The following is a 23146-nucleotide window of genomic DNA, read 5'->3' as shown; positions in this document are numbered from 1 at the left end:
GGGCGGCTGCCCACCTGTACGCCGGGATGACTGACGGATTGTCACACGCAGCGCCCCTGGCGATCAGCTGTTCTTAAAAATAAGATTTGCATGTGTTGTTATACCTTTCAGACTTCTCCCTCTCTCGCGGAAAAAGGTAACCATCAATACTGCTTCCTTTTCGTGAATTCCTCCACTTCTTGTTGTTGGGTGCCAGAGCGGGTCTTCGTGTCCTACACATGATGCACGCCCCTCTCAGAAAGGGGCGCTTTTCCGTTCCAGGGCAGATGCTTACAATCTAAGGAAGTCCCTGAGTTGTTTCCCCTAGAAGGCGGCACGCGCGCTCGTGCTCCGAAACCTCCTGTACCACGTGTGGGAGCTCCAGAGCTGCTACCACTGTTTCGGCGGCTTCCATGCGCGCTCCTGCGTCGAAGTCCATCCTCATGCGATTGACCTCTGGAAAACCTAGCGGAAAAGCTTCCTCCAGAGCTTAACGTTCCAAAGGAGGAACGCGCTGCCAATGGCCTATTGAGTGGAGATGTTTCCAGCAAAATTGCTGCAAACAGAATGTCAACAGGAGCGCCATCTGTCTAAAGCAGGCATAGGTGCATTCGCTCTCACAGTCAGCGAAGACAGTACACACACCGGCGGGCAAGAGCGTTCCGGTGCTGTGCGCTGCGAGAAGCACCAGTGGGTCTGCATATATGGCGCGCTTTCGCATGCTAAAAGAACAGGGATGTCGGTGGCTCGCCGGTTTCGGGGCTAGGGTTTAGGGGGGGGGAGACCGTCCACGTGAGCGCTGACAAGGACAGTAGCGCCCGTCAGCTGGCAGTGGAAGGTGAGCGTTAAACTACCTTCTTCTCTGGAGGCGGGCCGCCACCTGGATGACAGCCGTGGAACTGGTGGCTTCTTCAGGCGCGGTTCAGCGCTAGAGGACGTGCCCTCCGTCACACTTCGACTAGGCGCAGTTTCCGACATGCCGCCGCTGGCTGTCGCGACGTCCGAAGATGGAATTTTGCAGAGGTTTGCACGCTCATTGGAAGAACACTAACTCGTCAGCACTTTGTGCAAGCGAGGTCTGATTCAGTATCTGTGGAGACGCCTAATGCACACCCGCCATCCGCCACAACATGCAGCTCACGACAGGGCTGGCGTGGCAGTCACATGAGTCAGATCCGAGACAGCGGCGTCCAAGTATTGTCGACCAACCCTAAAAGCATAGCCGCAGTTTAAATGTTTTCCCATTTCCCTCAGACACGAATCATCTTGCTGCAAGCAGATGTGGCCAAATAACACGCAACAAGGTAAACGTGTGTCGGCGCGAAAATGCCGGCAGCGATGTTTTCCGTCTCGCCCAGTGTCGATTGTGGGGCTGGGATGATAGTGGGGCTCCACACGGCCGCGTCATCGCCATCCATCTATTTGGGGCTCCGCATGGGACAAGGAGCTCAAATCAACTGCTAACAACTGATGACGAAGAGCAAGTATCTGAAAACTCAGGAAATGACGAAAGTAGAAGGTTCACGGGTCCTACTGTCAGTGAGCCACTTGAATGGCGTTCTACCTTTCGGCAAACCTTTCCCCAATGAGCAAACAAGCTCGCTGAATCGATCCCAAACAGATGTGTGTGTGCCTGTAGGGTACAGCATAGGTTATTAGGCAGCGCGGACCGGGAGTCCATGTAACGGTTGAAAAGCCGTTGAGTTATCATGGGAAGGGCGGCTCAGCGGAGTATCGACCTGCCTCTTCACATCCTTACGAAATGCACTACTGCAGGTAACTGGATCTGCAGCCATTTGGTTGTGAAATGGTGGGCGGGGTGGTTGGAGACCCTCATGTAGCCACAAAAGCGTCCGAGATGTACCTGAGAAGCTTCTGCGTCCTCGCGAGATGAACTATGTTGTGCGGGCCACACAGGCGTCCTTCGCCCCCGACGCTCGGCGTTATACGTCCACAGCGCTCAAAATCACGTCGCTACAATGATACCAACCCTTTATTTGTATCACCATACTGTAGACGTATGGCATGCAATGTAAATAATGCAGATAGGAAGAGAATATGAGTTCCCCGCGTTCACGCCTGCATCGGTCCGCTATTCTCGGTCTACCTGAGCCGCAGCTTTTGGGGGTTTGATGAAGGGCGCCCGCTGAGCTTCCCTTGGAGACTCGAAGCCGAACATGTCCGTTCGCTGTCACATGAGCGCGCCATACGGCGAACTCAGGACGCTTCTGTGATTATTTTGTGTGGCGGGATACTGGATCGTGCACCCGCCGAAGTGTGCACGGTGTCAAAACTGCACCGTATTGACTGTGCCCCGAGAAGTGGGCGCATGCACTCTGATGGGCGCATGGAAGCAGACCGTCTGGTTGCTGCGCAGCGGCAAACCCGGCGCTGAATTGCGAAACAACGGCTCTATGGATATAATGGGTTGGCACCGTTGGGACTGCTTATACAAACACTGCGGAGGAGCGTTGCACAGGCTTGCAACGACGTTCGGCAGTTCCCTGGCGAAGACAGGAGTCGCAGAAGTTCAGCAATACCACTAGTTTACGAGAAACATAAGAAATTGCGTAAGTATGCGACGCCGCAAACTGGCAGGGCCTGTTAGTGAACAACTGGCTCTCGTTCAAGGGGAGACCAGACCACAAAGCGGAAACATGGAGCGGGAAGAACAAATCCAACCGGCGTGTGAGGGAAAAACAACTCGCGTGCCTGTCGCTAGCCGCTTCTCGCTTCTGTCCACCACAGACTAGCTTTCTCGGACATTTTAGTTATTTTAGTCTGCGTCGGGTTTGAACCCGTCCCTAGCAGCCACTGTGCCGCCCGCGTGTTCGTCGTTGAGTCACTCGGATTCCTGGGCGCGACGGCCCCACTCCACTCCCTCTTCCGCAAGGTCGTGGATCTTCTCGGCCTCGCTCCGCATCCTCCACCCGCCTCGACAAAGCACGAGAGTCACTCAGACTTGCATAGTCTGCTGACGCGCCGAAAACGTCCGCGACAGATACGTTCAGACAGAGTCGTTGGCAGCTGTGTGATAGGTCCTCCACCTGCGCAGGAAAGTACAAGCAAACACACACAGGCCAGTGGCGAGAATGTGTGAAAGACACAATCACGAGCGAGTACGAACGGACGGAAAACGGGGAAGCGTGAGGCGATCAAGCAACGACTCTCTCGCTCTGCGCTGCATTTCCAATCGCGCGGCTATACAGCATCGGCCGCCCGCACGCTCGAGCGCAGACATCATATATATAGAGAGATCTGCACAGATAAATGGAAGGTGTTCGCCGACGTCTCATGTATAGAAGAAATGACGCCCGCAGTAACACTTCTGCTTTACGCTCTTTCGCCAGGCTGCACCGCTGCCGCGTGGGTCGTTGCGGTCATGTTACTGTGCCTCTCTCTCTGCGTACTCTCTGTTTGGCCTCCTCGACTGCGTCTGCGATGCCGTGCCGCTCATTCCGCCAAAGAACCTGCCCCACACACGCCGCAGGCGGGCGCCAAACATCAAAGTCAGCTGGCGCGACAGCTCGAGCTGGGAGAGGCCGTCAATGCACCAGGGAACATCGCCGCCCTCAATAGACGCAGCTAGATGACACACACAGGACGTGGCGAGGAACTCCCTCGACTTAACTGCGACGCCTGGGGGATCCAGGCGGCTGGAGACTGTCGGCGCAACGCAACGCAGGGACGTATGCATCCGATGATGCACTGGTTCACATGGACACGGTGACTGCGCCAATCAAACAAGAAGAAAAGTATACACGCTTTATACAACCGCCGCAGGCCTTCGCGGCTTACATTTGTAGAAGCCCACTGATCCTGTATGCACTCTCGTCACAAGAGCGTGCTCGCAGCGAGTCTTTCAATAGACGTCCCGGTACACGACACGGGAAAGGGCTTCAGAGCGTAACAGCGCAGGGAACAGTTTAGCAGAGGCGGCTGGAAAACGATTAAAGAACGATTATCTCACATCTCTCTTTCGATCGTAGCGAAAAGGGAGCCCGCGCCGTTCAATCAGAGTGACGATGTCTTCACGCAGAGCTGCAGAAAGCACCGAACCGCAAAGTCTGAAGCGCTGTTAACGGACTGCCTCCAGCCGCTCCGCCAACAAGCTGCATGCCCTCCGACGAGAAAAGCGTATGTCTGCGCGAGCACCGCAGCCGCGCTGTGGATTTCTCCATGCATGCTGAAAACGCATGACCGGGCGCGAACCAGGAAACCAGACGCGGCAGCGGATACGTGAATGAGAACTTGTGCTAGGGAGCAGCGTGTGCACGCAGCCCACTGCATGCAGGCGGGTGCAGGGTTTCGTAAACCCTAGGCCTCGAGCCAGGGCGACACAGGCTTCCCAGCTAAAACAAAGGGACTCAGGGGTGTGCCTGGCCAGCTGCGACGCCCCACGATGAGCCGATCGTCGTACTCGAAGCCACTTCTCGAGGAAAGGCCTCGCGAAGCGTTGAGAGAGTGAGCGACCGGTACGCGCACGCGAACTGGCGAACCGCGTTCCGTCGGATTTCTTGGATTAACCGCCCAGTGGCCTCTTCCCCAAGAAGAAGGTCGCATTCGAGAGCTTCCTGTAGCCGAGCGACAGGGACAGGCCAACGATCAACGAGCGGAAAACAACCAGAGGCCCGAAAAGCCATTTCGAGGAGCGGACAGGAACCAATCGGAAGCGGAGAAAAGTAAAGCGCGAGGTGGCAGGTCTGAGGAAGAAAAAGAGCTCACGATGCGGGACAGAAGAGAGGCTCGAAAACGCAGAAACATGCCAGGATACAGACTAACGGTCGAGACGGCGAAACAGTTGAAACACGTGCGAAGAAAAAAGTTTTCAGCGGAACGCAAAACTTGTTCAGCGCCGAGTGCGACCGGCTGCGCATATACGCCGTGTCTCGTCGGTTTCCACACCTCTTTGGCACGCTAGAATCCGCCGTTTCCCACGTTCCTCTCTCTTTCCGGCCATCCCCACGCGATCTCCTGCGTCTCTCCTGTACCTTCAAGTCTTGTATGATATTCAGCGCCTTTTCGAACTCGGACAGGGAAAATGAGAGGGCCGCTCGAAGTGCAACTGGGTTGAGCGCCAGGAGGCTCCGCAGCGGCGCCGCTTCGCTCAGCTGCAGGCGAACCAAAAACAGAAAGGCGCGCAGATACGTCGCACGCCTCAGAGCAGGTCTATCCACAGGCTACGCGAGCGAGCCACACTCCGCATGAGGGAGGAAAGCTGAAGAAGCGATGCACTCGGAAGCGCCACGTGGTTTCTTTCTAAGTTCAGTTCAGTAAGTGGGGCAAAGGTGGGCGTGCCTTCGTCCCGCGCCATACATCGCATGTATAGGGCAGGAGACGGGCCTGTCCGCATGTAGGCTTATCTATTTGAAAACTCAGTAAACGCAGAACGGAGGCCCAGTAGAGCAGACCTACCGCTTTCTTCCTTGGCGCCGCGGCATGCGTTCCTTGGCGACTGGCCTCCCGCGCCAAAGGCGCGGAGAACGAAATTGATTCACTTTTGTTCCCTCTCAAGCCATGTCCCCGCCGGTACTTTAGAGCTCGCCCACACCCAGTGAGACAACGTCTTTCGTTTCCGTTTTCCCTCACTTGCTCCTGAAGTTGGTCTCGGCTGTACGAGGCCAAGCAGCAAAGCATGGTGTAGAGCGCGACATCTTCGGGCGTGCATACGCCGAGAACAGAGGCACTTCGGCTTGGAGTTTTTGCACCAAAGGCCTCAACGGATTCCCCGCCCGGCTCTGTCAGTCCACCACGGCCCTCTGTCTCCACAGAGAATGCGTTTGAAAAGGTTTTCTCCGCGCGGTCCACGGTCTCCCCCGATGCGGCAAACTCGGTTTGAAGGCCCCCGTTCGAGAAAGGCTCATCCTCCGCCAAAGCCGCGTCGAACGCGCGAGAATACAATCTGGCGCTGACTCTCCGCAGGGCCTCAGCAGCTGCCCTGAAGTCTCCAGACCGGAGCCGGTAGACCCTGTAGGGGCAAGCACGACAGAGGCCGGGCACGCGGTTGAGCGGACAAGAGAGAAATAGGCACGCCTCACAGGGACTGTCACGCGCTGGCGTCACACACCTAGACAGGCGACTCCGAACCGCCACGGGACACGACAGCAAAACGGGGAACGATGCGCGACCCCAGGCAGGCTTCCAGCCAAGGGGCTTTGAGAGAACAGTGCCGTCCTCCAGCCGAAAAAATAGACAGTAGCTGAAAATGCAGCCTACATGCCTGAGGAGAAGGGCGCACGCTACAAGGCGCTGAACGTGTTCAAATGGCCTGCTATCGAACTGAAGGAGCTTCAAAACAAGACTGTGGACCTGGCTGGGCCTGCCAACACACCCGAGAATGACCCTAAATGGTGACCCTTCTGAAACGGCGCACAGACTTTGGCGTGAACTGTTTGTAACGGTGCGGAGCCGCTGCCACAGAGCAGAGCTGAATTGCAGGCATGGCCCAGCACGGTGCAATCTCTGAAGCAGGAATGAAGCGTAAAGAAGGCTGCCTTCCCGTGCGCAAGCAGAGGGCGAAAACGAACTCTTTCTTCTGCCGCTGCATTCCTTGTCCTCCGCGGAGCGTCTCATGCGTTTCAGCTTCCCCCGGCGACCCGCACACTCTCGCCTGCGCATGTTTGAGGGGGTGGCGCTGCATGCCCTAGGACGTACCCCTTCACGACATTGACGATAGCGGCGTAAACGGCGAGCGGCCCCACCACGTCTGCCGCGAAGCTCCCGCGATCGGACTCGGTCTCTTCTCCACCTCGCCCATCCGAGCTCGACCTATCTCCATCGAACTGTCGACCGCGTGTGCGCCGAGACGTTACCTCGAACGCACCATGCGCCGCGCCGTCCCGCGCCCCCCCCATGCCTTCGCCAGCCGCGCGGGGCGGAGTCGACGCGGGCTGAGACGCAGCGCGGCAGTGACATGAGCATTCAAGGGCACATCAGAGCCAAAGGTGCAACGCAACCCTAAACCCTCAAACCAGGCAAGGTAGGCAAACCGTGGTATTCACAGCCGTGAGAAGAGGAAGGAGAAGAAACCCGCTGTGGTGCCCCCGCGTCTACACCCGCCGCAGCAGGTGGCCAGTTCCGCGGCAACGGAAGAGAGGGAGGGGCGCGTGGGTTTGCAAGCGAAGGGAAAACGGCAAAAGACTGATACGGAGAGTGTGGCGTCTGCGGAGGTCGCAGGCAGCTAGAGAGGAGAAACAGATGTGTGCTTCGCAGGTGAGAAGAGATCGATGGTAGGCGCATGCAAGCAGCCTGATTGAGGGGCCATCCGAAAACGGAGCAAAGAGACCCCTGTCAAGCCCGGGAGGCAACGGGAGACAGAGAGGTGTTCGAAATAGGCAGACAGGTTCCGCTCTCGAATTCCTCCAGGAAAGCGCAGAAGCAAAGCGCTGCTCACTGCAGATGGGACACGTACTTGGGGGCTGCCGCTGCAGGCGCGCTGTCGCTGGACGGCGAGGCTGACAGTCGAGTCGAGAAGATTCGTCCAGCGAAGAAGGGAGGGAAGGACGGCGGGGGAGTCCGAGCCGAGAGAAAGCAGCGCGCACGTGGCCCCGAGGCTCGCGTACTGGACACAAAGGGAAACGGTATCTGAAACAGAACTGTCGCGGCAAAGGCAGCGCAGCCAGGTCAAGAGACAAGCACAGAAGTACGGAGAGGAGAGGAGAGAGCACAACACCTGGACGCACAGGCAAGGCAACGCCCGCGGTTCGCCAAAGAGTGTGAGTTTCCGTAAGATGTTCAAGGGCCCCATCCCACTCAGGCCCGCCGCCACCCAGCGAGAGAATCAGAGATTCTGCTCCCCGCGGCTTCAAGCCTGGTCACATCGTGCCCTGTGCGCAGCGGCTGAGAGTCGCCGCGGCCGCACGCATTCCACGCAGCCGTCTCTTCACGCTTTACTCGCCTCGAGATCGCGCGGAAATTCGTCAAAGTCTCTTCGACTGCCTTCAAGAAGCTGCAGGGCCTCCTGAGAAAACCGACACACGAATCGAAGACGAGTGATGCAAACCGCCCGCCAGAAGGACAACCTGGGGGCGCGGAGGCCCTTCACCGCGCGAGACAGCATGGACACACGTCGGCGTCTTCGGCACGCTCCCCCAGCAGCCCGCGAAGTCGCTCTCTGCCTTCCCTTCTCTCCGCGTGCTGCCGGTCGGAGGCACCCAAAGATATATATACATAATTATCTCTAAAAAACGCATATACAAAGAATCCCGTGAAGGCAACGGCCTGCGCCAAACGCTCGCCTCTTGTGCCTCTGCGGACCAGTTTGAGAGAGCAAACGCACCTGGAAGTCTCCTTGCGTCATGAGAAAGTCCACCACCTCCCGCAGCGTTCGACGGCGCACGGGCCCCAGCTCTCGCGTCTCGATCAGCGTCTGCGAGAGCACAAAGGCGAACAGTCGGCCGGGACAGAGGGACAAGCAAACGAAAACGTTTGTAACAGAAATCGCACCTCGGCGCTTGGAAGCCGCAGGGCGTATGCTGGCAGGTGATGCCGCGGATCCGCGGACTCATATGCATCCGAGGATACAGAAACTACACATGTGAAAGAGTGCATCGGAGCGCCCACGCTGGATACGCGCAGCGACTCCCGCTGAAGCGTATGCGAATGTGTCTACACCGAAGGAGCACGAGGCAACAGGAAGCAAGCTGACGGACATGTCCATTCACGTCGGGCGCGGGGCTGCTCGCGGCTTGCACTCACGGCACCGGGACTGAATCGCGAGCCGGATCGCGGGCGTACCCGAATGAGGCGTTCGCGCATCTGCGCCATGCTTTCTCTGCAGGCGACGACGAAGGTCTCGCTGTAAAGTCGGCGAATGGCTTCCTCTCGCTTCATTTGAACTTGCAGCGAAAGCAGACCGGCTTCCCCGGCCTCGTGCGCAGAGGCCGCCTCCGCGCTTTCCGCTGCCCACAGGCGTCCAGCCTGTTCATGTGCGGCCGCGTTCTTCTGCCGGAGGCTCGCCTCAAGCAGCGAGCGACACTGAAGAAGCGCACATCCGGAGAAAAGGGCGAAACCGACCAACAGCCACGTGAGCGAGGGAAGAGGCGCACGCACGCGCCGGACACGGGCTCCTCTTTGTCTAGTGGGAGAGCGAAAAAGACAGCACAGACATGTTTACCCTAGTATCTGAGCGCAAGCGGCTCTGAGCGTGTGGCTCTCTTACGGCTTCAAAAGCCAGCGATTCGACTTTATCAAGGCGGCGTTCATCCTCCTCTGACGCTGGTTGTGCTGCGGGCTGTCCCTCTGGAGTCTCACTGTCTCCTCGCTCGCGACTTGCTGCATCGATCGCTTCCTCGCCGCTGCAGTCTTCAACTTCTGAGCTGCCCCTTCTCTGCAGTCGATGCGGACTCAGCCTGTAGCGTCTCTGCTGTTTGGCGGCGACGTGGAGAACGTGGAGGAGACGGGGGACGCGCACAACATCGGGATAGAGACGGAGTCCGATCTCTGGGCGTTTCGCCGGCGCACGCGTTGCAGCGATCCAGAAGACGCTCTCGCGGTCGCCCGGTCCTTCAAACTCCGAAGCGACGAGCATACGGTTCGTCATGGCACCTTGCGCGGCTACGTGCAGACAGGGGCGCCCTAGGAAAACAACCTGAAGAGAAAGCCCGGCACACAGCCAGTTCCATAAAGCGATCATGCCATGAAGAAAACTGCTTGAGTGCGACATCACAAGCAGCAGTGAGAGTTTTTAGATGGAAACAACACGAAACAGTCGTTTTGTGGAAGGAGAAGCGAGGTACAGGGAGGAACGCGGAAACGCAGGGAATGCGCACCCTCGGGCGCGTCGGCACACCAAGCACAAGAGGGAGGAGAACGAGAGAAAAGAAAAGAAGACGAGACACGAACGCCGGAGCAGGAATCACCTGATGCCTGCAGGCGTCAGATAAAAGGATGGGTTCAGGGCTTGATCGAGCCGAGCGACGCGCTCACGAAAAGCGGCGCGCAGCGGAGAAGAGGGACGGCGCGAAGGATCGGGTGAGGGGTCGAAAGGGCCCAAACGAAAAACCGACTGCGAAGACTCCGGGAGAAAACACCCGCAATGGAGAAATAGGCGTCGGTCTCTGCTAAAACGACACAAGGTGTTGGAGCTTGTTCGCCTGACAGCATGTCAGCCTGCGGAGAGTCTGAAGACTTGTGTCACCATTCTGTGGGCAGGCTTCTAAGATGCGGTTGGGCGAGATGCAATCAGAGGGACTAGAAGCGACGACTTCGTACACACCGCGCAACCGGAAAAGAAGACTGGACCTTCGGTTGCTGGTCTGCATGCGTGCATGCGGTATGGTTACCAGAATCGCCAGGAATCTTTGCAGACAACCAGATACACCTGCCACCGGCGGGGGTCGTTCATGTGGCCACACGCAGAAGGCCCGTGAAGAGATCCCCCCACCGGCTTGTAAATCCGATTCATATCGTATCAAAATGATGCTTTAAGCATACTATGCGGTGCTAAAATGTTCAGTCGGGGCGGGGGCGCCGGTGGCTTCGTCCGGCTTCGAGCTCCGAAGCTGGTACACCGAACCGAACGAACTGGAGGCGCTGGAGCCTGCCAGCGGGGTGGGGGGGGAAGGAGGGGGGGCTGCAAGAGTTGAGGAGAAAGGCGCGGCTGCGCGCACGCGTTTTCACGCTCTTGCCTCCACCTGGCTGGAGCGTTCGGGCGCTTGAGTGGCCAAAAGGAACGGACGAGACCCTCGTCTCTCAATAGGCACCGTCCGCTGGCGCGAGGAGTGGCGAAGCGCGCATTCTGATGAGCGCGTAACTGATGCTAAACATACAGTGGCGGGTTGAAGAAGGCTGTCCGAGCCGGAGAAAGAGGCAGAAAGTCTTCAGATTTCAGTCTGGAACTAGGGGCAGGCGCGGCAAGACGTGTGCCTACAGCTGGATCGGCTGCGACACGCCAGCTCGGGTGCACGAGGCACGTGCAGACGAATGATAGGCCACGCGTGCAAACGTCCAATGCAGGAAAGCAGTTCGACGGATACCGGAAGAAAAGAATTGGCGGCGAGAGAAGCGAAAAAATTCAGGGACGATCGTTGCCGCGTCGCGCTGTTATCGCAGAGCGCATGCACATTCACTGTTTATTGCATGCACGATTAAAGCGCCGTGTGTTCGTTGGAACGGCGTACACACGAGGAAATAACAGGCATGTATACAAGTCACAGCCTCAGCCGCGCTTGGCACGAACTTTCGCACCGCATGGCCAGACCTTTCGCACCGCATGGCCCGACCTTTCGTGCCTTCGGGCTGAGCAGAGAACAACAAAACAACGAGGTGGACTCTCTGACAGGCATACACACGCTTTAAGGCTGCGGCTCTGCCTCCACCATAGAATGCTGCTGCAGGCCAGCCCCGCACACGCTGTTCTCGGTTGAAATCCTGTGACCCATCTCGGGCTCCAGTGATACTGTGGCGAGAGGTGGCCATGAACAGGAGGTTCTATGCGTTTTGTAAAAAAAATATGCTAGGTCATCCCTGGGAGTGAGTGGCTGAAGTGGCGCTGTACAGTGGAATCGGTTTTATCCGTGCAGGACAGAAAAGGATGAAAAAACGTTTCTGTGTCCAACGCGAAGCACACAGTCTTCTCATGGATTTAGCCTGACATTTACGCTCTCAGAGCTCTCATTGTTCCACGTGTTGGCGGTCTCTGCGCTGGTATCGCCAAGGGGCGTTATGAAAGGAAAAGGACCTCATGGCGGCTTTCTGTTCTCGCTATGGTGTGTTTTATGCAGTTGAAACGGGTGCTGTGCGGTCAGCATATTGGTAGATATCATGCGGTATGATCAAGAGTAAAATCAACACAACTTATTTATATACAGACCGTCTGGAAACACTTGTGGCAACTGCCGCTGCCGGAGAGGTTACCGTGTGCTTGACACGGCGCTGCCGTCTTTTGCGTTTAGGTGCTGTCATGAAGGAATTTAATAAGTTTGCCACGCGCCTGCGCTGTTAGCGCAGGCTGAAGTACGTCTGGTGTTCTGGCAGGCTCTCTCAATCAGTGCTACCATAGCGAGCAAGCACTCTGCCCTCCTCTCAAGTTCGCCCGAGTGAACGTGGGCACACACCGGGGGGCACGCCCATGCATATGGCTGCATCTTTCTCGTACTCGTCGACTGTGAGAAAGCCACTTTCGCATTCTTTTGTCTGTGGCGCCGACCTGTGGGTACGGCCCCTCCTGGTGGCTGTGTACAAAAATCATGTAGCGTGACTTTTGCATCAGCTTGTGCTTCATACGGTTTTCTCGTCAGCGTCCGTCTCGCTGAATTTCCTCTCCCGTCGACTGCGTGACAAATGGCTACGATGCCGCAGGTCCTTCAACGACAAATTGTTGTTAACAAACCACTTGTCGTCGACATTGGAGATTATGACCTTCAACTTGTCGTCTGCCTGATCAGCACACGACATCAAAAAGTAGAGGGAATCGTATACACTATGCGTCTTCTCATACTTCCACTGGACCGTTTCGCGCTATTACTGCTTATTGAGGCACGTTAATCAGGCTAAGGAGAGGCAAAACTGTACGGATACAGCCAGGGTCCTGACTTTTGATTGTCCACTCTCTCTACTGGGCGCTGTCGCGCCCGCCACGTCTTCGGCGTTGTAGAATATCGCAACATGAATCAGTGTGAAACCGGGAACAACCGAAAGCTCTGGTGGCATGCCACCAGTGGACAGAAGCAACATAAATCAGCGGTGCGATCAAGACGGGAAGAGAGGTTGCGTCCGCATGTCCCACCGACTGACGCCATTCACAGGCTGAGATGTGTCCGGCACACCTGAATTCCACCGAGCGTTTTTGGGGAGAAGCATGACACTCACAGAAAGGTGACCACAATTAGCAGAAACGCCCACGGCATAACACAGTGCATCATGCTCCTTCATTCTTCCGTGCAGAACACCCGTCGGCTGAGGCGTGCTTGCAAACCATATGCAGGTGCAGGCACACATCAATGCTCGAGGACGGCTGTAGGCTTCCAAAACCATACAAGATCACAGTACGCAGGCGGGGCGGAACCGCTTTCCCGTATCAAAGACGGTTACCATGCAATACTCTGCTTGGCATTCTTGCAACACGGTGTAGTATTGACTTATTAGACGGCACTTTACAGAGTGCTTTTGGTCTTCTCGTGAGGCCTTGCAATCGCAGACTATTGACACAGCATGCGTTCACCTGAGTGATCTCCGCAACGGCATTGGACGCAAACTTCAATGCATGACGTTATTATTCGCTTTTGGTTGATTTGCCTTCCCCCGCTGTTGAGGCCGGACATTTTGTCACGCAGCGTGTGTGCCGGACATGCCAGGGGGGACTCACGTCCTTCGTCGGTGTCCCCTTCGGAGTCCGGTGGCGAATGTCGGTGGAACAGGGTTAGACTCACGGTGTACACGCTCACGAGTCGATTACTACGCTTCCAGATGCCCCTACTGTTCGTCACTCATCTCTCAATGAGCCCCTTCAAGCCGTCTTAACACGCTCGCACATCCGCAAAGGGCGACCGTGGAACTTACCATAAGCAAGCGAGTGCACGCGAAACAACCCTCATCAACTGGCTTCCCGAGAGCAAGGCGATTCTCTCATCGGGTGAGGCGGCAGCAACTTACCTCAAGCGTCACTCCGCGTCCGTCACCCTGCTCCCGTCAGTGTGCCAACACAGTATCAGCACATGCCTTCCTTTCCTGTGATGCACATGAAACGCCGCCTGCCCTACTCGAATGGGGACCAAAGCGTGACCCGGCAGCCTTGCGCGACCTTCACTCTGGGCATGCATCTCTGCATTACCGTCAAATGTCGAACGTGCAAGAGAGATGAAATGTGCCCGGGACATCCCTCGTGCAACTGCAACGCGCCATGGTCTGATTCGCGTGGTTTTTTGATACCCCCCACTTCTGTCGATGCTGCGCCTCCTGGAATGTCAGCGGCGAACGCTCTGTGGGTTTTTCTCCTTCTGTGGAACAAACAAACCGCAGGGATGTGCTGGAGGAGTGACTTCACGCAGGGCTGCATCTGCGCGCAGCAACCTTGAAATCGTCCCCCGGGGAAGCGGTGGCCACGGTGCCTGCATAACTCCAGAACACGAAACCCGCTTCAACCTATTCGCGCTCAACCCCTGACCATCTGAGAACGCGCCCCATGGAGCTGCACGCCGCAACATTCGAGGTGGCGGAGTAGCGCACGTAGGAGCATGCCTCTACTCCGCGCAGGATTAGTGGTGCGTTTGAGATGTGGGAGCTGAGTGACCCACCGTTCCCCGTAGTCCATACCTTGCAGGTCGAACTCTAAACACGGTGAGCATCCCTGGCCGCCTGTCCCTCACACACGCCTGCGGAGACTCGCGGGCTGCCGGTGTACCTTGGTCGATTCAGCTGGGTGACTCTATATGATCATATTAGTTGTTGCCCGCTTTCTTTTTGTTCTGCAGGAATTGACAGACTGCGTCGCGAGAGCATATCACCAGGTTGAGTCTTTAGGGTCTTCCATGTATGCTGTGAGTGCACTATGTGAACCGGCACTGCAGCACAACCAACAGAGTTTAGCGTTGAACACCATGCAGGACATGCCAGCGAAGGCCATACAGCCTTCTTGTTCTATCGATGTCATGTTTCCGCCACAGTACTGCCCCGTTCGATACTTTCGGTATTCTGAGGCCTGCATGGACTACCTTCTATGGATTAGGCACTCACTGTCCCCAAGGCTTCGCCGTTGTACAACGCAACTGATCACTTCAGAGGAGTTCAGAACATTCATTGGCGGGGTGAATCGCCACCTCCGGCACTCCAGCGCTTGAGCGGCTGCGCCACGTGCCTACATAGATGAGGCAACGATGCGCGACATCAGAGTGTGCGGTGAGCCTGTATACGCTCCTGTCTACAGGCGGTGACTAGCAGTGACACACCGTAAGATGAATGGATAGTTTTCCCCCAGCCGTCTGCAGGTTTACGGAGGGCAAGTGACCAATAGGCGCGCCAGTCCTTCGCGTCAACTCCTAAGTTAACCGTACTGCGCTGCGGTGCGAGAAGTTGCCGGTCGGCACTACCGCGCGCGATGTACGCGACGTGAATGCCGTCTTTACGGGACGCAAATAGGTCGAAAGGCACCGGCCGATCGTTGCGGGTGCTGCGTGGGTCCGACCGGGAACACACCAGGACACACCCCACGCAACCAGGCAACTGCAGTGCTGCAGGGTTCCCTCATGAAAACGGAGACCGTGACTCCGGTTAGTTCACTTGAATGCTCCTATCTCATCGGCTGCTCACAGACAGCGCGATTAGATACCTTGCTATATGACTACACACCAGGAGCAGGGTCGTTGAGCTACCGAAACATGCAGCACAGCCGTGCGTGTGAGCGCTGTGATAGAACCGCTTTAGCTATACCAGTCGCCGTAGCACGGTGCCAAACCCGTCTACACCGCTTAGTCGGCAGGATGAATATAGGACAAACGTGGCAAGCGTGCTACGTGCGAATCCACGATTTGACCACTCCGATCTCGCTTACTCGCGGGGACGGCGCGAATGCACACTGTGCTCGCTGAAAGGGCGGATACATAGACGCATTTTCATCGAACCAGCGCAGCCCAACAAGTTTCGAAGGCCCAAATGCCTTCTTGTACGCAGTCCATAGATATATATAGTGTGTTGACATGTGTAGTCGTACTCTTTCATCCTGCCCGGAAATGTCAGCCACCGTTTGGGCACACGCTGTGTCAAGGCGCTGCCTCGAAGTCGCCCGACAGACACACAGTCCAACATGCGGCCGCGATTCAATCGTGACCACGAAGAGCACAAGATGCATGGAAAGCACCAGGGGGGCAGTCTCCACCGACCGCGGCACTCACGAACGAATCAGCGCACCCGCAGGCGTGCGCTTCTTTCAACAGTCGCTTCGTTTGCTCAGTGGGCTGCGCCGCGAGACTGTACCCTGGCAAACCCGTAAGCGTCCCCTTCACGTTGTAGCACAGGGACACTCCACCCTCTCGATGACTCAGTTTATAGTTTAGGGTTTAGGTGTAGGATTTAGGGTTTAATTTAGCGTTCTGGGTTTGTTCTATTGGGGAGGGCTCGCGAACGCCGAGCCGGCGAGCAGCGACACTCGCAGACCGCTTTGTGCGACACATACGTGTATGCATGTTCAGTATAGAGTTGGTCGCAATGCGCGCGAGTACAAGAGGTTTGTAAGCGTTGCATGCATCGCGCAGTAAAACGCAGCGCCAAGCGTCCACTTGCATCGGTGTCGGCGGCCGCGTTCGTGGGCTGCGGAGTGAGCAGATGCCTTCGTCTGTCGATGAACACACACATGCGAGTGCATAATGAAGGCGCATGCGACCACGTCAAGCTACACATGAATGCACTTACATATACATATACACATGTCTACAAATCTACATTTACATATATCTAGGTCCATGCGTGGGCGTTGGTATGCCATGTGCTCTTGCGTCTCCTGCGTGTGCACCCCCTGTTTGCGCTCAGTCGGCGATGTTTTTGATTGTGGTGACGAACAACTTTGGAGAAATCAAGTCGACTGTCTTCAAGAGGTTCAGTTCCACGACAATATTCTCGATCGTCGGCGCGGACGTCGTCGAGCGCTTCCAGCTCTGCTGCGATGCGTTTATTGTCTCGCTGAAATTGGCAACCGCGGCCTCTCCTCGCGCGACCTCGCTTGCAGCCGTCTGATTCTGGCTGGTGAGATCCTCACTCCGCAGCTCTTCCCTCACCGTTCTGCGGTTGCCTCTTCTGGCTATCTCGAGTGCGGCATACTTTCAAACGCTTCGTCCAGTCGCACCTTATGCGAACTGGGTTGAGCATTCGCGTGACAGCTTCGTCTCAGGGCTATAGGATGTCTCGGGACAACACACATGATCCTGCCGATGTGCCTGATAACGTAAGGCAAGGTAAAGTAACAGAGAGAGGCATCGTCCAAACTGGGTGATCTTACAAACCAAACTTAAAAGACTGCGACACATGCTACCTGAACAGTCAAAGTGTTTGTCGGTTCTCTGTCATTGAACACCATCAGCTTCCTGATATTGGCAATGGTAACGATATTCGTCTCGGATGTCCTGGCGCGCCACCGATATCATGCCGCCTCCTCCTCTGCGTCTTCGTTAAAAACAGTCTCAAGAAACCTTTGCGGTCTCACGTGAGCCGATGTTTTTTCCCTGGCGACTCAACAAACAAAGACCCACGTACGATGTGTACGCACACTTGTGTGCAGGTAACTATTTTGCGGCTGCTTTAGATACGTGCGACCCGCGTCTTCTCGTGCTCATGAACATAAAAGTAAATTACGGGATGAGATCAAATTCGCAAGCTGTAGAAAAATTTACTTCCTGGCAAAGCGTTGCCACGCAGGAGACTGGAATCACATGAAACCATCCACGCATCGGCTGTGCGGATCGATGTGTGGCTTGAGGCTTCATCACATACGAGGCAGAAACGCACACAGTCTGAATCAGCACGTCCCCGGTTTCAGTATACTGTCCTTTCCAGATGTGGTGTCAAATCTCAGCGTCTTCTTAGGAAGACACGCAAATAGCCCGCCAGCAAATGATCAATTGAACAACTGAAACGATTCCCTTGCAGGAGAGAGCGGTAGTGGGGCTGCTTTGGAAGCTGCTCCAGGAGGCTTGATATGCCTTCAGCGGTTGAGATAGCCTGCACCTTCATTGCGATGTATTGATCCTATATGAAAAGGGACTGATTCTCAGCCGCCACCGCAGCCGGCAGGACAGCCATCTGTGCCGCGCGATGCCCCCGTCATTCACGGGGCCGACGCACGCAGTGGGAAGCGACTGTGTGCCGCACTTCCACCACCGCCGAAGGTGTGCAGTGACCTATATGCGGCGCCGGGTGGGTTCGAATGCGTCGTGGCTTGTATATCTGTCCGGGATCTTGATAGCGAGCGTGTCATACAACGGCCGACATCGGAATGGTAAACGAGCTGCACGAGTCACGTCCCGGCATTGGCCGGCGGGCCGCGCACTCTCACCCAGTAAGCTGGAGATCCACAACTCTACCGAAACAAACTGAGAGCTTGCAACGTATACGTCTGCTGAACGCGGCGACGCGCAATGACTCAGGATTATGAAACATGATCATGGCGGTTTCGCGCGAAATGCAGAACTCGTGACACCGATTCGACGCAGCGCGCCTCGGCTGGTTTCGAGGAAAAGTACACAAGCAAAGTGCACCAAGATTCACTGTCTTAGTTTCAACACGACCAAAGAAATAGATGGCACCTTGCTCATGCTGGTTGAGCAGCGTCTTCAACTTGACTTGAGGCTGGTGACCTTCCAGTTGCACAACTCTACGCCTACCCATCACTAGCCGCCGACGGCTCCTCTCCGCGTGAAAAGCCGGTGGCCTTCACCCTCTGCGCCGCAGCCAGCCGCACCGGCACTCCACACATTAATATCTTCCAGCTCTCCGGAACCACATTTTGGGTCTTATCCTGCAACCGCGGTCAAGCGTTCCCTCTACCGGGTTTTCGCTCGTATCAGGAGACCTTACCTGGCGCCTAGCGGCCGACCAGATACTACCACTTTGTCCAACAAGCCCAAACACATGCTGGATGTACAACTTCGAGCTTAACAGCCCCGTCACTGCTTCAACACTGTTCAGAGGACACGGCACCGGAATGCCGCCGCACCAGACACTCCCGGTGCCCTGCATCCCCGCAACCGGCGGTAGAGCCTCAGGCAGACGCAGCCAGCACATCCGTCGTGGCTTTGGCAAGCGACTTCAGTCAGCCAACGTGTGTTCAGAGGGCGCTGTCCGGCAAATCGTGATACGCCATACCCTACCCGCCTCCCACCTCCCCCTTGTCCCGCGGACAGCCGCTCCCAGAAACACCGAGGTCTTCTCCCGGGCGTGCGCAAATCGAGCATGCACGCCACCGAAGAAAAACCAGAAGACAAAGCAGCACAAACAAGACCCCTGTAACACCACCAAGCCCACAGAGGCCGCCATCACACATCGTGGGACGCTCCTCATCTCCTTCCGTGTAAAGGAGGCAGCGACCGACAAGACATCCACGGTGGCCTTAGACATGCTGGTGCACGCGATCTGGTCCCCCCTGAAGCCAGCGCCACTTGGCCATCCTCGCGTCCATACGCAGCGGTTCATGCCGGCACCCGGCACTCCGGCAACTGGCCGGCCGACACCTCCTGCTCGCAGAACCCGCTATCGATGCCTACCTTATTCAACTGAACTATCACTCCACCAATAGCTCAGGCAGCATAAACACAACAAATAAATGGGCCACTGGGATGGCTTCTGATGGTGTGAGTGTGTGCGTTCCCATGCAATTCGAGCACACCACAGTACCACCTCACGACAGGCAACCTTCTGCCCAAAATGAAAGCCGCCTATCGGGCTTTTCGCTCGAAACTAGCCCAGCCCACCTGCTACTCCTCCCCTCCACACCTGCTCCGCGCCACAGCCGCCACTTTCACCACCCTATAGTCGTAAAAGAACTGATGAGTGAACATTGATCCCCCATGCCCCCATAACCACCGGCGTCTCGACTCGCGGTACAAACGATACCCGGTGCTCTGATTGTGACGAACCCAGAGTCGCACCATGCCACCCCCCACGCTGCAAAACTGCCAGGCTTGTGGTGTCCGTCGGCAGACTGCCGCCGTCGAGCCCATCTAAGAACTCTCCCAGGGTGTGCACCAATACCGTGGCCATACCATATCCTCTACCAGAACGTGATGCGACGACTCCCACCCCTCACGAAGAGTTTCCTCTGCGCGTACCGGCGACGCACTAGACCTCGCTACCTTCTTTGTCAAAAACACTACATCCCCAGCACCTCATCGCCGACTCCACACGTGTGCGATACTCACTCATCTTTCTTGCCCCCGGCATCCTGCCCTTCACCTCTGTCCCGACCCTCAAAATCCCTGCTGGTCCACACCCCCACTCCATATCCTGCCACACGCCGCCCACTAACTGATCGGCCTCGTCCAAGCACAACGCTGTGCGGCATAGTGCGGGCACAGCTGCGAATGCACTTCGGCAACTGCCACCGCGCCCACAGCTATGCAAATGGCTGAGCTCAGTTGACAGACCTATGACACCACTCCCACCCCGCGGTCTGCTCTGACATCAACAGGGCATCCGATCAGCAACACAGCTGTTGGCCTTTCTACAGAGAGCGCCGCCCTGCCACCGGTCCAGTTCACTCCTATGCGAGCTTGACACCGGCACATCAACCAGGGGAGGGACACCAAATGCCTCCGCCTCGACAAAGGTCTTCACAGAAAATTAGAAATTGCCACGTGTTTGTCTTATAACACTGTCTGCTCAGCATCAACCATTCACGTCTACGACGGAACGGCTCACGTAAACTGCGCGCCTCAACATGAAGGCAGTACTCCATACCTGCAATTTACACGCGCACACACGCGCATCACGCATGTCACACACCCCGCGGACCCGTGAGACACAAGGCCCACGTGGAGGCGTTCAATGGAATTGTGACGCGGAATACCCATCGCCTTCTCCACATCACCCTGCGGTGACAGCTAGCTACGTCGCGCGTCACAGAAAGAGCGACTGGATCTTCAAAATAACACCAGCAAGCTGACACTCACAGATCAATTCAGAACGCGACAGGCGCTCAAGTCCTTGGCACTCCCGAAGACGACGCAGCTTGGGGACTCGAACGCCTTCTCAGGCGTCGGGACCATAGAGATCCCGGTTCACAAAGTGAATCAGGCAGGGAGTGGGGCGGCAGGCGGGAATGAAGTTTGCCAAGATATCGCTCACCTCAGACTCCTGAACCCGTGGGCCTAGTGGAGGCGGTGGCAAAGGAGCGCCACTAGTTAGCGGGCGGTTCTGCGCACCATCCGATGGCCAGAAAGCACGTACGTCACCTGATACCAGCTCAGCAAAGCACAGCCTCTAGCGGCTGTAACGAGGAGGAACACGCGAACTCTCAGGCGATCCTTCTGCGACTGTCCACACAACGTACACAATTATGCGCCCTCGAGAGAACTTACAGCGAGTAGCCTAGTCCATCAGGTGAAAAGAAGATGACGGAAGAAGCGGAGACAATCGACATTACTTCCTGTAATCCCGGAAGTGTTACAGAGTGTTTTCTGTGGTGTTGGCTTCCCCTGCCTGCTATGCTGTATGAAACGGGTCCACCATGCTTTCGCAAACTATCTCTCGAACCGTTCCGCAGCGCTGAATACCATGCTAAACGTTGATGCTACCCGGAAAACAACGGCACTGTGCGGTCCAGCTCGTGTCAATCGATTTCGGTGGCGCTCAACGGAGAAAACAGTCTCTGGAGTATATAGACTTGGTGGGACTACTGGCTTGGCTTGCGCTTCCCCGGCTTCGCAGACGGGCGGGTACGCTCTCAGGTGCGATGCAGAGGCAAAATTGTCACGAAGTTTTCCGCTTCCTGGTGGCGAAAATAGCGCCTCGTTGCCACCTGTTGTGTGCGGCCACTGTCTAATACGTACGAACTTTTCGAGACGGGCTGAATGGTTTTCTCTAAGAGAACCGGATCTCACACGCCTTTGCTCCCGACAGCGCAGCAAACTGTAATCATCAAACGCACACCGATGCAGGACACAACCTTGACTGGTGCAAGGGCGATAGTGGGCTGTGCTTCAAACCTCCGCCGACAGCAAACCATCATTTGATGTGATGTTAACGTGCCAGCCCCGGATACCTGCATGCTGCACATGGAGCGGCTCGATGAGCGATACTTCTACACGGTTCGCGATTGGGGCACACACTTAGAAACTCACGTCCCCGAGAAATCGCCCTGAAGCCATACGGTGTCAATCACATGAATGGATGGCCGACTGCATGCAACAAACTGGTAAAGTGAATCAGACGGCTGGTCGTGTGCATGGAGCTTGGCGGAGGCACTTGTTGCCAGGTTTCGACAGCGCCTGCCGCTCCCGCTTAGGTAGGGGACATGAGTTGAAAATAGCCAGCTAATACCTGAGAGGATTCGCGCGGTTGAGTGGAGAATGCTGAAACTACGGGCCCGCTTTTAAGCGTATTCAGACACAGCCGATGCTCGCCTCGAACAGAGTTTCTAGATGAGCGCCGCCACCTTACAGAAGCTGACTGGTATCGTAACTGACCTGGCCTTCGAGAGCATGGCCAACAGACGCGTTTGCGGGAAAGAGTGCAAGCTCTTTCTTCTGCGGAAAAACATCAAGCGCAGCACACACTTCTTCGTCTGCACAGAACTGGGCGGCATTCAGGGCGGCTACAGGCCAAAAAAAACCAGCTTGGCCTTTTATCCAGACAATGACTCATGCTTCAGCTAGAGAGGCATCAGATCCCTAGTAACCGATGCGTACAGGGAGGTGTGGCAAGTTGATAAAGAGCTTCTAATGTAGAATAAACGCCAATCGGCGACCGTCGATAACACGTCAACTGCACAAACCCTCCTCCGGATGCGTCGATGTATCGTTTCGGTCACAACGATATGTCAGTGAAGAGCGCTCTGGCATGTTGAATGGTGAAGTGCGTCTGATGGGAATTTGTGTCGATCAAAGGCCACAGAGGCGATTGCGGGTCAACGCCAGCGGAGCAACGTGTCACGCTGAAGACAGCTCAGCCCGTAACACTTCCCTGCAGAATCCGAGCCTTCCTCTTTCCTTCACCCCCGCCAGCCACGTTGTGTCCGCCGCGGAAGATAACAGAAAAATGTCTAAGAAGAAACAGTCCATACGCCCGTTGACACAGTTCTGAGAGTGCTCATGGAGCATCCTCCATCGATGAAGAACCCATACGGACGGCCAGCTTCAACATGGTACTACGAAGAATCTCGGCAACATCTTCATCTCCGGAACACCATAGATGATACCGGATCGCGGGAGAAACGAAAACGGGATAGTTTCATTTCATAGGGGTGTTTTCGACAGTGTTCCGCTCGCGCCGGCGTACAACACCTGATCCGACTCGCTGCACCGCGGATCGGCAGGATGACCACGCCGACCGGGCGCATGCTCTCCCCATCAGAGGGAAGCGTGTATCACAGAATATGTATACGAACCGTCTTCTGCGATCGTGAGGTGGCATGTAAGGTCGGAATTGGAGCGGCTGCTTTTGTGAAATGGCTGCGGAACGCAGTGAGACGAGGAAAGTGTCACAGTACCAGCCATTGAAGAACTACAATGAGAAAGAGCCTACACTA

At 56.2% G+C, this 23146-nt stretch overlaps 2 protein-coding genes across 2 annotated transcripts; one reads left to right on the top strand and one right to left on the bottom strand.

Moving 5' to 3' along the window:
* Positions 1-2783: 2783 nt before the first annotated feature.
* BESB_000030 (uncharacterized protein) lies at positions 2784-9520 on the bottom strand (the record flags this gene model as incomplete). Its single annotated transcript, XM_029358758.1, has 12 exons — positions 2784-3026; positions 3390-3449; positions 3950-4020; positions 4400-4553; positions 4971-5090; positions 5569-5947; positions 6634-6869; positions 7391-7563; positions 7873-7939; positions 8258-8347; positions 8716-8955; positions 9140-9520. The coding sequence occupies 12 exons, from the start codon at positions 9518-9520 to the stop codon at positions 2784-2786; spliced, it is 2214 nt and encodes a 737-aa protein (XP_029221670.1).
* A 6571-nt stretch (positions 9521-16091) lies between these two features.
* Positions 16092-16644, top strand: BESB_000020 (putative membrane protein; the record flags this gene model as incomplete). Its single annotated transcript, XM_029358757.1, has 2 exons — positions 16092-16142; positions 16441-16644. 2 exons carry the CDS (start codon positions 16092-16094, stop codon positions 16642-16644), a joined length of 255 nt encoding a protein of 84 aa, XP_029221669.1.
* Positions 16645-23146: the final 6502 nt, after the last annotated feature.

Source organism: Besnoitia besnoiti, chromosome I (genome assembly GCF_002563875.1).
Source record: "Besnoitia besnoiti strain Bb-Ger1 chromosome I, whole genome shotgun sequence".
Taxonomy (NCBI): Eukaryota; Apicomplexa; class Conoidasida; order Eucoccidiorida; family Sarcocystidae; genus Besnoitia; species Besnoitia besnoiti.
The sequence above is the reverse complement of the archived record's forward strand: the minus strand, read 5'-3'. Positions and strand labels throughout refer to the sequence as shown.